The sequence below is a fragment of the Cottoperca gobio genome, chromosome 6 (genome assembly GCF_900634415.1).
Source record: "Cottoperca gobio chromosome 6, fCotGob3.1, whole genome shotgun sequence".
NCBI classification, from domain to species: domain Eukaryota; kingdom Metazoa; phylum Chordata; class Actinopteri; order Perciformes; family Bovichtidae; genus Cottoperca; species Cottoperca gobio.
This window is the reverse complement of record NC_041360.1, coordinates 19901488-19918007: the sequence shown is the minus strand read 5'-3', so window position 1 is coordinate 19918007 and position 16520 is coordinate 19901488. Positions and strand designations below refer to the sequence as shown.

Here is a 16520-nt window from a genome sequence, read left to right as displayed (position 1 = left end):
ACACATAAAACATGCAATGTAAAATTATAAGAACTTTAACCAGGAGAGGGCCTCACTGAGAATAAAAATGACAGGAGTGTCCTGTACAAGACATCAGGGTTGCAAAACATTAATGTCAGACTTATTAATTACATTAAATTAAATATGAAACTGATAAAATAACAGTACATATAACACAGGGACAGGGAATATAAAAACATGTATATGCATAGGCTTCAAATTCGTCAAAATAATACAATACAAAGGATAAATAAAACACTGATCATTATTTATCCAGACATTCCTAACAGACTGACAGTTCAACTTACTCAACATCTGTAAGATTTTGGATGTGATTTAAACCAAATGAGGAAAAGTTCCTTTAAATAGTATTCATAAGTCTAAGTCCTATTTCGCCTGTCCACTTAACATTTTAGTTTAGAGGTGAATAGGAGCAGATCTGTGAATTTGTTCGAAAAAGGGACGAGTCGTATCTTGTAAATAAAAGCATGAAGTTTGTGTGTGATTTTGACAATTAAGCTAAAGTTGACATTTAAAGGTACTGTAGGTAACAATGTATTAATTGCTTTGTATTGCCAATGCGTGAACAGATTGTATCACAATTTAAAAACTGAAACCTTCCCCAACTTTCTCGGTTGTCCACTCTACACTGCTCTCTTGCTCCCTTCACTGGTTACCAGTGGCGGCCCGAATCTGCTTCAAGACACTGGTACTGGCCTGCTGTGCTGTGAATGGATCAGGCCCATCCTACATCCAGACAATGGTCAAACCATACACTCCAACTCACTCACTTCGTTTTGCATCGTGAGCTAAGGTGGGACGCTTAGGAAAAGAGAGAAAAAACCTGACTTGGCATTATTGTTAATGCCGGAGTTCTGTCATAACCTCTTGCAGTTCTGTGACTTTTCTTTGTATCTCTTCCTAAGTACTTTGGACTTGGTGATTAGCTGGACCATGGCAGTGCCTGATTTAGGATACCATCAGTTTGTCTGCATCTCTATCCAGGCTGTTTTCTACCTCACTCAGTGTAATCTTCTTTTTGAGCTGCTAAAGGTGCTGCTCTCCTGCTTTCTTTGTGTATTGCTCACCTTCTTCCTCTTTTCCTGGTCTGAGGTTTAGCCAATACAGAGATTTTGCTGAAGCTGCCAGGAGCTCCTTCTTCATAGGTACTAGGCCACTATCTTATCAACATTGCTTGTATGTAATGACATTGACTTGGGCACATTTACATCATTTGAGTATCTCGCTATTGAGCTCAAAGCAGAACTATCTTTGCTCATCATCACATTGTACAGGCCACCAAAATATTCAGCACTATTTCTACAGGAATTCTCAGAGCTGATTTCACTCAGCATCACTAGATGTGAAAGAATAATCCTGCATGGAGACCTAAATATTCACGTAAATAAGAAGAATGACCCCAAGATTATTGAACTTGAAATGTTACTAGACAGCTACGATCTATAACAAAATATCAGTGAAGCCACTCATCAGCATGGTAACGACAAGGCTGGATATCGATAAAGTCTCAGTAATCGAATTACCAATATCTGACCATCACGGTGTGTTGTGTTGTGATGCTAACCTAATCTTAACAAAGACCAAAAGAGAGACAGTAGAATACTAGATGACACAGCAGAGGAAACACTCTCTAACATCATGAGATCATTTGAGCCATGCTCAGACTGGTCCTTAAATTGCATGGGTGAAAATCTAAACAACACCTTGTCATCTACCCTGGATACTGTTGCTCCATTAGAGAAGGTTCTTGTAAAACAGTCCAGAGCTCAGAGGAGCATTGAAGAGGAGTCCATGCAGAAACATCCAGCCTCCAGAAGAGGATTCAGCTTTTGAATCCAGAGAAAATAAGTTTCCAAATTGCTGGGCAATTGTTGTAAAACAGATTAACACAAAAATAAATAGCCTAACACAATAAATAAATTAATGTAATGAGTAAAAAAAATACTGAAGCAGAAAAATATCACAGGTATCAGGTCCCTGAATGCGTGATATCGAAAACACAACCGGAAATGAATTTGAACCGACTCTCTTGCCGTTTTAATTATTTTTTAAATTGAAAGCATGTAGGCTAGTATATGCAGACTATACACGACTTAAATAGAAGCTGAACTAAACAGTTTCTAAAGTTTTGCTTTGGGTATCTGAACAAGAAATCGTTGACGGCGTTATCTCCATTTACAGCGCGACACGGCGGATGTGTATGTGAAGCAAAAACCGAAACTGATCGTCGGTGTTTGTTTTGCAACGTTACGTAAAAACTATTACTGAGCAAATAGCCAGTAACTCGTTAATGGCCAGTCCTCTTCAGTCAATATTTTCACGGTCCAACAGATGAACTGCCTCAGTTTGTGCTACATATTATTAGCTACATTCATTAAACTAACGTTTCTTTGACAGACGGAGCCGTTGCTGCGCATCGTCAGCCGTTGATGAACCGCTCGAATACAACAGAGCCGTGTAGGCAGACGCTGATTTCTGCGCATGTGCAATCTGGATTTCGGGGATGGGTCTATCGATGGAATCAAGATGGCGACTCTGGCGAAAGCGCCAATATATTTACTGAAGTAGATGTCCAAAATCATCTGCGGTAGCGGGTTTTCTCAAGCCCCTGAGGGGTTCCGTGAAACATGAAGACCGGAAACATGTTTTGGAAAAGGAACTGACTGGAATTAATACCGTAACAAAGTCAGCGAGATGTGCGAGAGCTATGCCCGCTCGCTGCTGCGCGTTTCGGTGGCGCAGATCTGCCAGGCTCTGGGCTGGGATGCGGTTCAGCTCACTGCATGCGATCAGCTGTCTGATGTGCTGCATCGATATATCCAGCAGCTGGCAAGGGTCTGCCATCGGTACTCTGAACTCTGTAAGTGCTTGGTTTAGGTCCTGGATTACTTTTTTAACCCATCAACCTGAAGTAGTCGATCACGTTGTTTTTGCCTGGGTCTGTAGCTGGCGCCCCCTAGCAAAGGTTGATGTGTCAAAAAGTACAGTAGCTACATAGCTAAGTAGCCTCCATGTATTGTTATTATTATGGCTATGATGCCTTCCAGTTGTGGTAACTACAATGTTAGTAGAGTAAGTATTTTTATCTCTACAAAGATTTACTCTATCAACCTGTTGAGCATTGCTTCTTGCTTCAGGTTGGATGTCAACATCAGTCAGGACACCTCCTTGTATCTGCAGCACAATCACTAGTATGCAGTCAATATTCTTCCCTTAGCTACTATTAACCTTAGCAGTATAGTTTTGTGATCAAGGGGCATGTAGAGTGTGTGTGTGTGTGCTCTTGGTTTAATGGTTTGTTGTGATGCTGCATTTCAGATGGAAGAACAGATCCGGTCCTGGATGATGTCAGCCAGGCCTTCAGACTGCTGGGGGTGAGTCTGAGTGAACTGGAGGACTACGTCCACAACCTGGAGCCTGTGGCCTTCGCCCAACAAACGGCACTCTTTCCTGTCAGCAAAAACAACGTCCTGCAGTTTCCCCAGCCTGGAGCTCGAGATGCAGAGGAAAGGAAAGATTACATTCCAGATCATATGCCACCCCTGGTCTCCTTAGAAGAAGGTCAGTAAATATAATGACTATATGCACATCTCTGAGTGCGGCTGTATTCAGTGTTTTCCGCAGCGTTTGTTTTTGGTAGATAACATGTTTTCAACTAATCCATAGTTTATAGAATATACATAATACTTCATCTAACGTAGACTGCAATTAATCCTATGTTCATGATGGTTACAATGATTACTTTTTGTTGACTCTCAGCATAACTCAGTACAATTCAGTAGCACCGTAAACTACATCCTCTACAATTATCATAAAGTCGAATCAACATCTTTCTGTAACAGTTTGGAAAAAAGGTGATAACATTATAGACTTTGTGAAAGTCCGATTGTATTAGACTTGTGTTGTTACGCTACTGGGATACAATACCGTGAAAGATATTGATAGTCAATATCATTTTTGATACCATTTGATGGTAAAACTAACGTAACATTAAAGGCATATGTTTTTAAAAGAGAAATATAACAACGACAACTTTTCTTTTCTTGGCTTGTCGCAGAGAATCAGCAGAACAACTGTAGAAAACATTAACAGTAACTCAATCTTTTTGACATGAATGTAAACTATTTTAGTTTTTTAAGGAAGTGCACATGTTCAAAAGCCTCTGAGATTGTCACACAATCAAATAAAAAAACAAAACTGTACAATCTAATGTATTTGTAACCATGTAACAAACGGTTTGGATGGGCCACCATAGTATCCTGTATATGTGTTGCAACATGTGATGTGGTTGTGAGAATCCTTTTCATTCATTCAAAATGATGATCATCTCATTTTCTGTCCCTTTCCTCTCTAGAAGAGGAGGAGGAGGAAGTCCTTCCTGACATGGGCACCTCAGCCGAAGCTATGCAGGTGGCACTGGAAGAGGATGAGGAGGAAATGGACGAAGATGAGACGGTCAACGATGAGAACCACCCACTGAAGAGGCACCCTGACAGTCCTGATGCAGCTATGGGCATGATGCCTACCTCCAAGAGACCACGCATGTACACTGGTCTCAGCCCAGAATGGGCGGTTGAGCCCAGGGAGCCCCTTACCTCTCTCAACCCTCAACGTGTTCCCCCAGGCATGCTGCCTTCTCATGATAGCCTTGACCCCATGTCACCTGAAACACCTTCTGGAGTCCTGCCTTCCTTCAGACCTCAGCCAGTAGTACCAAAACACTCTGATCAAAAGGGCCTCACCACTCCAGGAAGAAAGCCTAAGGTCTCATCGCCTGGCAGACAACGGACTAAGTCCCCAAAAGGGGTCATTCCTGTTCCGGTGGGTGGAAGTCCCATACATTCTCCTAAACCGTCTAAGGAAAAGAAGAAGTCCCCAGGGAGGACAAAGAGTCCTAAAAGCCCCAAGAGCCCAAAGATGGTTTCAGCCAAAGCACCCCAACCCCAGAGCAAGACTGATGGTGTGCATAAGCTACCGCTGTCTGCACTGAGTGAGAGGATGGGCAAAGAGAACATCCATATGCGTCAAAATATAGAGGACAGGGAGTTGGATGCGGGCCCCTTCAAGAAACTAGAGCCTGATAATGCAGCCATCGATGACTCCATTGATGCTGTGATTGCCAGAGCGTGTGCTGAGCGGGAGCCTGATCCTTTTGCCTTCTCCTCGGGCTCTGATTCGGATAGCAATGGATTCTCTAGCCCCAGGAGGCTGACTATCATGGAGCCATCTACACCTAAACTCTCGATTGGGATCCCTGTAAAAGACACATCAACACCACTTCACCTACAGGCACATGCAGGCCTCGGAAATTGGACTATGGATGATTCAATCAATGAGGTGATCCGAAAAGTCAACCAGGGGGGTCCGTCCGCACCCCCACCAAACCAAGGTGACTATGTCTCATCAGGATCAGCCTCACCACCTACTCCTGAACCTTTACTCAAGGTGTTTGAGGAGAAGAACAAGATTGTGTCGTCAGTAGATGTCAAGAAAAAGCTGAAGAAGGAGCTCAAAACTAAAATGAAGAAGAAGGAGAAGGACAAGCCAAAAGACAAAGATCGGGAAAAGGATAAGAGCAAGCTGAAAGAGAAGAACAAGGAAAAGAACCGGGATAAAAACAAGGACTTTTTCAAGGATGGCAAGATGGCCTGGAAGGAGTTTGGAATGAAAGATGATGAACACTTCCTTCAGCGAGACTTTACTCTGCCTGAGGGCTCAATCAAGATAAAAACCCGAGATGGAGATGGCCCTAAGAAGGAGAAGGAGAAACACAAAGACAAAAAGAAGGATAAAGAAAAAAGTAAAAAGGACAAAGATAAGAGGGACAAGGGTAAAGACAGAAACAAGGAGGACAGACAGAAACAATCTGCTTTAGCCCCCTTTGCTCTGGGTGAAATCCAACCACTGTTCAGCCCCTCTGCCTGCCTGCGCATCCCCTCTATGCTCCCTCCTTTGGCCCCCATCCTCCAGGATAAGGAAATAAAGAGTAAGGACAAGAAGAAAGACAAGAAGGAGAAGAAGAAAAAGAAAGACAAGGAGAAGGAGAAGGAGCGAGAGAAGGCCAAAGAAAAGGAGAGGGAGAAAGAAGAGAAGAGGAAAGAAAAGGAGAGGGAAAAGGAAAAGCGAGAAAAGGAGAAAGAAAAAGAGAGAATTCGATTGGAGAAGGTAACTTTTTATCCTTGTTATGTCATGATGTGTTTGTGTTAGAGTGTCTCTGTTATTTACCTTGTCCTTCCTGTTTCCTCAGGTGAAAGTAGAGACTCCAGTAGCTCTGCCATCTCCAGTGATCCCCAGACTGACGCTCAGAGTGGGAGCAGGCCAGGACAAAATGTAAGCACTGAATAAGTGTTCAGATTCATAGTCTTAATTACTTTTTTGATAAGCTAGTTCCTGATTTCTCAAAATGTTACCAATTGTAGACTAATTATGCAACATGAGCAGAAAAAAAACAAACCAAGTAGACAACAATCCAATAAAAACAAATCAATACAGGGAAATGAAGAAACGATACGGAGAAGTTGTTAAAGCAATATTATTACAACATATTTCATTCACTTCGTGGTTAAAATGATTCTGATGATATTTATATTCTTACATTAATAACCTAATATCTCCTCATTTTATTATGGTTATTATTATTATTATTATTATATTTGTGTTAACTAGTATTTGTCTCTGTCTGTCACCAGTGTCATCAGCAAGGTGGTTCCAAATTCAGAGCCCAAGACGCCAGCACCAAGGACCCCTGCTGCCAAGTCTGGGCCTGGGAATCGCCCTCGGACGCCGCCGCCGCCCCCAGTGCTCGCCCCAGTGGTACCCAGTCTGCCCCCTCCTCCCTCTCCACTTCTACCAGCTCCTGCCCCATCATCGTTGCTCTCCGCTGCCCCTATGCTCTCTCCTGCCGCATCCTTCAAAACACCGGTCCGCAGCGTAGTAACAGAGACGGTCAGTACTTACGTGGTGAGTGCTTGTACTTTTGGTTATTGATAATTGGTGCATATGATAACATAATATGCATATGGTACACAAGTACATGCAGTGCATTTGAACTTAAATAGTTTCTTTTGAGTCTAGGTGAATTAAGTACACCTAAGAGAAAACAAATATGGTTATTCATGTTATCTTTTGCCTCTTTTATCACTAATCACTAATTCTTTATGTAATAGTCATTTTGTTATTGAGCGGTGTGTTACCAGTTCTTTCTGTTATATGTATTTTTTACTAGATACGAGATGAATGGGGAAACCAGATCTGGATTTGTCCTGGATGCACAAAACCTGATGATGGCAGTCCCATGATAGGATGTGATGACTGTGATGACTGGTATCATTGGTAAGAGACTAATGACTCCCTTTGTACCATGTTGTGTTTTATATAAGATTATAGTTCATTAAAGGATTATTTACACAATATTATCATATGTGTATTATTAACATGTCATTAACATATCAATGTTTCATTTTTAAATATCACTCTTTTCGTCAATAACGGTATATCGCGATTTTATATTTTCTAACCATTTTCTCCCGCTTCGACTGAGAATCAGGCTCATTAGATCGAATAGTCGACAATTCAGTTTCACCTCTAATATTTGCAAATGTAAGTAGGTAAGTATCCGAGTAGGGCAGTGGATAATTCCTGGATGGCTGCAGCTTGTCTTTGACTGAAATGCACATGTCAAGGAACATTATAGGGACGCTCAAGCCCTGTAATCCACAAACTGGAGTGATGGTGTTGCCAACAGCTTGTTTTGTTGTTTTAACTTTCCAGAGACAAAATGTCCCCAAAAAGCAAAACAAAACAGAAATATATATATATAGATATAGATATAGATATAGATATATATATATATATATATATATATATATATATATATATATATATATATATATATATATATATATATATATATATATATATATATATATAGATGTGTGTGTATATATATACATATAGATATATATATAGATATAGATATATATATAGATATATATATTACCTTGTAGCTGGTCTACCGCTGCCTCGATCAGTTAGTTTGTTTGTGTTATTGTGTGACTTTGGTTAATCCGAACTAACCAAAGTACATTGGAAGTACATTGCTTTACTTCATTGAACGTACTCCTGTCGGTTTTTCCGAACTGGGGGCGTACCGACTGTCATCGACTCTGTTTGGGACAAATGCATCCTCTGCACCTTTTCATTAAACTGAGCGCTCTTCTTCTCTTGTCTCCTCAGGCCTTGTGTTGGGATACTTACAGCCCCTCCCGAGGACCAGCAGTGGTTCTGTGTTAAATGTTCCAGCAAGAAGAAGGACAAAAAACACAAGAAAAGGAAACACAAACTGCATTGAGACTATGCAAAAAGCACATATTTTGGACTTTTTTTGGACTTGAAGCCATCACTGAACACTAGTGGCACTGCTGTAAAATAAAAAAGAAAGTTTAAAATATGGCTGATAATAACATCTGATGATTTTTTTAAATGATGTCAGCCATGATGCGTTGTGAGTTGGAAAGAAGAAAAAAGGCTTTAACCAGCACATATCCAGCCTTAGTTCTCGTGTGGGCTCTGTGGTTTTCTCTTTTCACTTGTAAATTGTTTGCTCGTTGTTTTGGATGTCCAATCGTAGGAGATCATGACAATAATGTTTGTATAAGGAGACCATGACAATTTGTCTAAGAGGAGAGCTCAACAAAGCTGAAAACCACATTCATTGTCTTTTATTTCTGTTTCCTTTGTGTTGCCACAAAAGGAATGACCAGCAAGTCAAACCTTTCCCCAGTTTTCTGCAGTACCATTGACATGTCATGTATATAACGATGATGACATCAGGTGTGTATAAATGTGTCTACCAACTTCCAAGCCAAGTGCATTTTGTTCTTAGGATTCTGACTTGTTAAATCCATTTTCAGATATTGGTTTTTAACTCAAATGATTTTCTGTAATTTCTGTACATTTTTTAAATTTAAATTTAAAGTTTGTATTTTTATTTTTTCTTCATATGGATATGTCCTGGAGTTAATACTGTAGCTGTGCTTGTAATGTAATTCATTTCGCTGATATTTCAATATTAAAGATGAACGGTCTGTGCACTCACAGACTTTACGATGTAAATCTCATTACCATCAAAATTGTACCCTAAACTTTCAACCACTTCTGTGCATCTTTTTACTTTCAACTCGGACAGCCGTCTGTAAAAACAAAAACATTTATAGTAGCTGATGGTTTGAATTTGCTTGACAAATGGAATAGATTGGAAATATTTTTAACAAACGAGTTTCAGATGTTGAATTTTGTTCCTGCTCATTTCAAACTTGATGACAACTATGTGTCAAATTCAGGATCCTCCCTTGCAGCGGTCTGTGCGATGCATTAGCCTAGATTTGGGTTTTTTATCTGCTGAGTTTTCATCCTGCACTTAACCTACATGAGCTACGTTGGAGAGCGCGCGGCAGTCACATTGCACAGGGGGGGAATTTCTAAACGATCCATTGTGGATTGTGAGGACGTTTCTCTCGTCTTTTGAAGTCTGTCTTGACGATGCTCCATTAATTTGCAGCAGGGTTTTTGCTTTTCCCCTCAATGACCACACGGTGTCATTCTTTATGCACTGTAGCGTGCAGCTCATGGTGTACAGACACTACAGCAGGCTCACAGCTCACAAACCACATTATGAATGTAAGAAATGTGACTGGTGTCTCTTAGTTGATGCATGTGGAATCCTTATCTAACAAGTAAAACCAGCTCCTCATGAGAAGAAGTATAGATGAAATAGGATGTACAGCCTCGCGAAGACTTAAATACAGAAGAGACTGAGAGATAGTGAAGAGTGTCCCCAGTTATCGGTGGACTATTGTTTTTTATGAGGCAGGTTTCTGCATGTTTAAACTGGCCTTTTCCATTCAAGTCCAATGCTCCAGTGAACATTTTGCAACTGTTACGTCTATCGCAGAAGATTTTATTACCACTTAAGCTTTACTTCATGATCTGAACTCTGAAAGGTTGAGATGTTTATCAGATTCTCTGTTCTATTTATTTCTGCGAACAATCAGCAGACCAGTGCTGGCCTCAGAAGTCTACTTGCTTGATGCTATAGCATATCAGAAATGCATTTTGCTGCAAAACCATTTAATGATTTATAAACAGTAGCAGTACTTTAAAATCAATTATGGTGTGTGGTGTGCAGAGCAGCATTGTTCTGAACGAGCTGTCAGATAGCTCTTAAGAAAACCTATGTAAAGCCCATTAAAGTCTTTCAACCTACTATGGGTAAAAACATGGATTGTTTCAGTTTTAATCTCATTTAATCGAAGGAAATTGTGTCACACCCACTCATTTATTTATTTGGTGAGTTCAGTCACAGACAATACTCATAGTTTCTTAATAAATAAGATTAATCCTCGGGGCTTAGATACCTTGATTATATAGGACTGGTTCATATTATCTACAGCTGCACATCTGACTTTTGAAGCTTGTGCACTATTCCGATAACAAAAACTCAAAGAGGAAGTGGAAAGAATGTTGTCTGACTGAAGTAAAAGGGGAAGTAAAATGACTTCTGCTCATGCAAAACAAGCTGACATTTCAATGTGGTGTTGCTTTTATCATGGGAGAAGCATTCACTCATGCAAGCTTACGTGAGCATTCATTTCACACAGAGTTAGACGGGAACATCGAGTGTATTAATAAATAAGTGTGTAAAAAGTAAAGAAAATAATTCACCAAAAGGTTTTGTTGTGACGGACAGATGAAACTTTATATGAATTAAAATGTCAAGAAGGTCATAGATAGCTGTGTCCTCTGATGCTAAAAGGCTAACTCCACTCGTGGCTGCGGGCCTCTCGCTGTCTCTCCCCCTCTTCAGTCACACATGCTGGTGTCAGGTCTCGTACAGTCGAAGCTTGTTGCTAGCATCTGTTGGATCATAAATTTCACTGCCAAGTGCCGGTAAAGATAGACCTCTGCCACGTCTGGCTTAAAAAGGATTAAGTCTTTATTTCACAGTAGGTAAAAAATGTTTTCACCATCTATGCTGCCTCATAAACAGAAGATAGATCGGATGTAATACAGAATAGGAATTCTTCAATGTTAAAACTCACATGTGCAGTACTGTTCATAAGCACACGCTACAGAGCACAATGTGCACCGAACTGTAACAGTTTCAGTTTTAATACACAAAACCACAGACAGCATTTGTTTGTGCAATCAGTCCCAAGAGAGCCCAAAGTGGCAAAAAGGGAGAGCTGATGGTTGCTGTCACTCACCACGAGGCCACCTGCAGTGCCGTAAACATGTGTTGGAATTTGAAATATTGCATGACAGGCATGAGTGCGTTTTTGTCATGCATTAAGACACACTAACACAACACCACCTTTCTCTTCACTGTGGATGTGAACAGGATGTGGTGGTTTTCTCACAGCAATTTATCTTTGCTGCGTGTATTTACGGCTTTCACAAGATGCAATTCATACAGCATTCGAACACCATTTTGTGTTGTATTATTTTACTGCTGCAACCTCTTTTGAATGAGGTTTCAACTGGAAAGCTATAGTGCACACACCATTATCATACTGAGCGTTTTCCATTGCTCTTACATGTTGGTAGATCAGAGCTCTGTGAGATCCTGTGCTCTGCATGACGCCCATGGCACTGACAGTCATACTAAGCAGCAACACATCATAAAAAACTGGATTTCAACATCAGTGTTTAAAATATTCATGTCAGCAGGAAAGTGCAGGGCTGAAATGAAGAGGGTTTTGTGCTATGATCAGAGGAAGTGGAGCCCCTTCGTGCTGATCTTCTCAGCTATGATACCAGCACACCGACATGACCCTGTTTCAGATGACTTTCCTAGTTAATGTCATGTGACTCTAACAGAACACAACACCTATGGGAGAATGAGACCTAGATTTCATTTCTCCTGGGTTTTGTGATAAGAATATTGTAACACATTGCTTTCAAATTTGTAATCTAATGGAAAAGTGACAGCAAAACATGCTTTAAGTGTTGTTAGTTAAAATATGTGTACTGCAGCTTTAACAACTGCTTTGCCTTCATCATATTCCCAGCTTTATGGCTCAGAACATAGGCAAATTATTCTCTGTCCAAGGGAAGTTAACATGCAAGGACTTTTTCCATAACACTGTTGTTGAGTCTTTCAATAGGCCATCAGTTGATGGTTAGGGCTTTTAGTAATCTAATTGTAATGTGGAAAAACATTTTCTATCCTAGATCATTCTGCAGAATGACATACGTATGTACCGGTATGTCATAAGTATACGTACATTATGCTCTGGAATACTGTAGGTAGGCCCGTAGTGGGCCTGCAGCAGAGTCACGGGCAGTATGTGCATGTATTTCAGAGGTAGACAAGTATTCATGCTGACTACAATGTAGGCTTATATTCTAGCAGGCTATCTTTATCCCTATCCACTCCAGAATAATAATGACATGAGGTTGTCAGCTCTCAGCTCTCTACCTGTCACCCACTGGTTTATCACCAGCCAGCTCATAGAGGAACAGTGACATGTACATCCCCACAGGAGCTGAATATAGAAAGGTTGTAATATTTACCTACAATATGTACAGGTGATGAGCAGAATGTTTCATATTTAAAAAAAACTTATAATGGACACAGTTTTTATAGGATACCAGGCTTGACAACATCGATTTGCAGGAATGTGCCTTGTGGATGAGATATTGTGGCAACTGTTTCGATGTTTCCTCTAATTTCCCCCTATCTGACAGTGGGAATAAATCATCCATGTCCAATTTGCTGAAGTTTTCCTAATATGGGTGTCAATTAGTCCAAGAGTGCTACTGTGGCCACAGCTTTACAGGCTGCAAACTGGGCTGCCGCAGGCAGCACAATGCATTAGCGCACGATGAGCTGTCAGAGAGGATTATTTCAGCCACGCCAGTCAGCGAAGGGGGTGGGCGCCGCTCTGCTGCACTAAACCGAGGAGAAAGAGTGGGTGGGAGACAGAGAAAGGGAGAGAAACACATAGAGGAAAGAGGGAAAGAAAAGAAAGTGTCCATTACACCGGGTGGATTTTTCCAGAGCACCGATGTTGGAACACTCTTCTGAGCTGGCCCTGGTGCAGAGTTTGTATGCCAACAGCATGCGATGTCCCCCCTCTGCAGCCGGGATCTCTGTCAGGAATGAGGACCTTCCTATGAGGTACGTTGGGGTTGGTCCCTCATTCAAATCCCGTATTTGGACTGCTTCTTTGTCTGGGCTGAATATTGTCATAGGATGTATTGTTTCCAGCTGAGGCGTTCTCTCATGCTGTGACTGTGGGCAGGGTGGTGTTCCTCTTGTGTCCCAGTATGTTTTCCCCCCCTAGCATCCCAGAAACCATGTATTTTAATGTTTTAGTTCATGTCAATCCCTTCTTCCCTAGTCCAACATGATTCACTCAGGAGGTAGTGGATTAGTTTTAAATTGTGTCGGAATAGAAAAATCTATAAACAGCATTCTCATGTCATTTAATTACCTTCCTCTTTATCTCAAAGTTCCACAGGGGCTCAGATTCTTGCATGAAGAAATAAAGAAAGAGAGATGAATCAGTGTCAGTGATGCAAATGACAAACCCGTGTAATTAGATATCCACTGAAACCAGCCCCAGCCTTGCTTCACTCCCTCAGTCAAAAACGACAAAAAAATATAATTCATCTTTAAAAAAAACAAGAAGGAACATTTATATCCATCTTGAAATTTGCATAAATTTAGAGGAACTGGACCCTGTTAAGGCAGTGTTATCATGCATGCTTAGTACATCTCGACCCAGTTGATAAGAAAGCATGATAAGATGAAGTTCTCTCTCTCCATTTTGAGAGCTCTTTAGTTGGTCGCCATTCTGCAATTGCTTTCACGAAAGGCAGAGCTGGGAAAAAGCGTGCCGCCAAGTTCAAGGCGACGTGTTCAAAAAAACATGATGTGACCCATTTGGGTTTGAAGCTGGCCTATTTTTACACAGTGCAGTTTGTCACGAAGGGGTTCAAATTTAAATTTGATGATGATGATGATGGGGATGATTGGGACTTCAGCTCCACTGAATGAATGGAAAACATTTGATGTAAACAACAAAAGCATGGGTGTAGAAGATTATGATAGGATTACAGTAGTAATAATAATCTGAGATTAATAATAGGAGGCTAGTATTAGAAGGTGAAAGCAACTAGCCATCCGCCATCATCTCTTAGAAAAGACAAGGAGATGCAAAAACTTGTGCGATGGCATTATGAATTGTTCAGAAATCTGCATATATTGTACATACTCACAAAATAAACAGGGGCTGCTCTTTACAAGAATGTGGCTCCTTTTAAATCAAATCTATTCAATAAGATCCCCTGAGATCTAATTGAGTCAAAGGAAATATGTGGATGCTGCGGATGGGATAGCATCATTGTATTTTTCCTCCATTTTAATGAAACCTGATTCTCCAGAGAGGTTCAGATTATCTTTTTATAGAAGCCCCTCAAGCTAAATGGTAATGCATGTTGCATAGTGGGCTTTTCAGCATGTATGGCAAAATAGGTCGCATATCACATGCATATGCATACAAACCTCTTTTAGGCACTGTTTAATAAAGCATGTTCTGCACTGGTGCCAAGTTGCCTTGAAATTGCTATGGATACAAGGATTAAATCGGATTCCATGAATGTGATGTTTCTTAACGCTCGCTAAGAATAATATTTTTGGATTGTGCAGCTGCTGGAGCAATAATGAATGGTTTGCTAATTAGGATAGACTCCCAGCCTCTCTGCTATGGCAAACAGTACTTGACAGCAGCCCCCCTACCTTTCCCTCCAAGTGTAGAGGCCTCGCCCTGCAAGTCCAGAACAACAAAAGAAGATAAGCTTCCCCTCCCCCAGGGAAACAACAGCCCAGCACAAAGGGGAACATGACCTATGACCCTGGTGAAAAGCATGACTGAAGATAGCAAGAAAACAGCATTTTAACCATCCCACTTTTGTTGGAAAAGATTTATGGACCTATGCGCAATGTAAGGCAACAACAAAAAACAAGCTGGAAATAGTCTTACTTATTTGCGTAATCCAATCAGTGCTTAATTTAGAGTCTTGAGAAAATATGGAAACAGGAGCAGCATTATTAAGCTTCATTATAGAGGCCTGGGTTTTATATTTAAACGTTTTAAATGGCCCTCTCATCAGGATCATTAGTTCCCTGACTCATTCACAGACTAACCAATAGAGAAGGACATGATCTAATTCTTTTAAAAGGCTACATAATATAAATCATAACGAGAGTATATGTCACAGCAGATAAAACATCATAAACTACAAATAGGTCATTAAAGTCTTTATAGAAGATCACGTGCCAGACCTTATGGGACATTACAGTAATTTTACATCGGGGTAGAGGCGCTGTGAGCAGCAGCAGGCAGCATGGTTTCAGACTTTTGTTGAAAAGGCCACGCCTCTGGTTTGCTGCAGCTCGGTGTGCAGTGTGACAGCGGCTTGCCTGAATTTATTTCAGTCGGAGACGAGAGAGAGAAATTAAGAGGAAGGAATAAAGGCGGATACTGGTTCCCTCTCGCTCCCTCTCTCTCATGCAGTTTTGAAGAAGACGCCCCCTCCCTGCACCTGCTCTGCTTCGTCTTGTCTCGCAGGAGTTGAGCCTCTTGCGAGTGAGCGGACGTCGCTTCTCATTGTTAGATAGACGTTGTTTTGAGCATGACTTCGGCGTACAACCTGGATTTCCACCCTCTCACCGAAAGTCGGTTAATGACTTCGAGCGACACAATGTAAGTAATCCAACTATCGATCCGCTTTGTGTGCCTGTCTCTGTGCGTTAGCAACGCCACCATATGTGAGTGTTTTTACAGCGAAACAACACCGTTCAGGGGCGAGTTGGGAGTTAGCTACCGTTAGCTCAACTGCCAACTGGGATGCTAACGTTGCTAATCATACGAGCAAAGACGATACGCTCACCTGGAGTTGAAGTAGTTTATTTAACTTAGATCATAAAGAAAGTACCCTCAACAGAAGTCATTTAAGTAAATGTAGTGCCGACAAGGACACAGTTTGGGCTAACACCATATTACCCGAAGTTACTGGATAATAAACGCAGTTTGCTAGCTATCGGATACTAGGCGCGCTACAATAGTCAAGTGACATGTGCTTCCGGAGATCACACGTTTCGGTATCAGACTAGAAAAACATTTATGAGCTTTCAAACACAATATATTGGTTGTCTATTTTGTGTTAGTTTGCTTGTCGAAAAACCACACCATATTCCGAGTAAGTTGAACAAGTTTCACGTTGACGTGAGCTCGATCGAAACTGAGAGTTAGGTGTTACAACAGTCAATTATCAACGGGTTAAAGGGAAGTGTGTTGAGTAGATTTGTCCTAAAGTCTGCTAATAATACATATTTTTGACCACCTGATTTAGTTTGCTTTTTAGTGTTATTAGATTAAGCTAAACCGTAGAAGTGAAGCTTGTTTGCAGGCAGCACACGGGCTATTAGCTTG

At 40.9% G+C, this 16520-nt stretch overlaps 2 protein-coding genes across 9 annotated transcripts in view; both read left to right on the top strand.

The window, feature by feature from the left end:
- Nucleotides 1-2459: 2459 nt before the first annotated feature.
- On the top strand, nucleotides 2460-9140 carry taf3 (TAF3 RNA polymerase II, TATA box binding protein (TBP)-associated facto). 2 transcript variants are annotated; one of them, XM_029434390.1, is made up of 7 exons: nucleotides 2460-2881; nucleotides 3340-3582; nucleotides 4376-6186; nucleotides 6269-6351; nucleotides 6711-6966; nucleotides 7247-7353; nucleotides 8257-9140. In XM_029434390.1, exons 1-7 carry the CDS (start codon nucleotides 2716-2718, stop codon nucleotides 8369-8371), a joined length of 2781 nt encoding a protein of 926 aa, XP_029290250.1. In that variant the 5' UTR covers nucleotides 2460-2715; the 3' UTR covers nucleotides 8372-9140. The 2 variants fall into 2 exon arrangements, with proteins under 2 accessions (XP_029290250.1, XP_029290249.1); XM_029434389.1 differs by having other exon boundaries at nucleotides 2478-2881; nucleotides 6711-6981.
- A 3828-nt stretch (nucleotides 9141-12968) lies between these two features.
- Nucleotides 12969-16520, top strand: part of LOC115010123 (CUGBP Elav-like family member 2) — a 28397-nt gene continuing 24845 nt past the window's right edge. For 2 of the 7 annotated variants that reach the window (XM_029434550.1, XM_029434549.1), the window contains exon 1: nucleotides 15476-15791. In XM_029434550.1, the coding sequence (XP_029290410.1) occupies nucleotides 15721-15791 (71 nt within the window). In that variant the 5' untranslated portion in view covers nucleotides 15476-15720. Of the gene's footprint in view, nucleotides 13202-15475; nucleotides 15792-16520 lie in introns of those variants that run through there. The other 5 variants (XM_029434546.1, XM_029434545.1, XM_029434544.1 and 2 more) reach the window with 5 other exon arrangements.

Coding starts and splice junctions, on each gene's coding strand:
- taf3 (XM_029434389.1), top strand. CDS start 2,716: ATGTGCGAGAGCTATGCCCGCTCGCTGCTGCGCGTTTCGGTGGCGCAG. Junction 2,882..3,339: donor CCATCGGTACTCTGAACTCT/GTAAGTGCTTGG, acceptor GCTGCATTTCAG/ATGGAAGAACAGATCCGGTC. Junction 7,354..8,256: donor TGTGATGACTGGTATCATTG/GTAAGAGACTAA, acceptor TTGTCTCCTCAG/GCCTTGTGTTGGGATACTTA.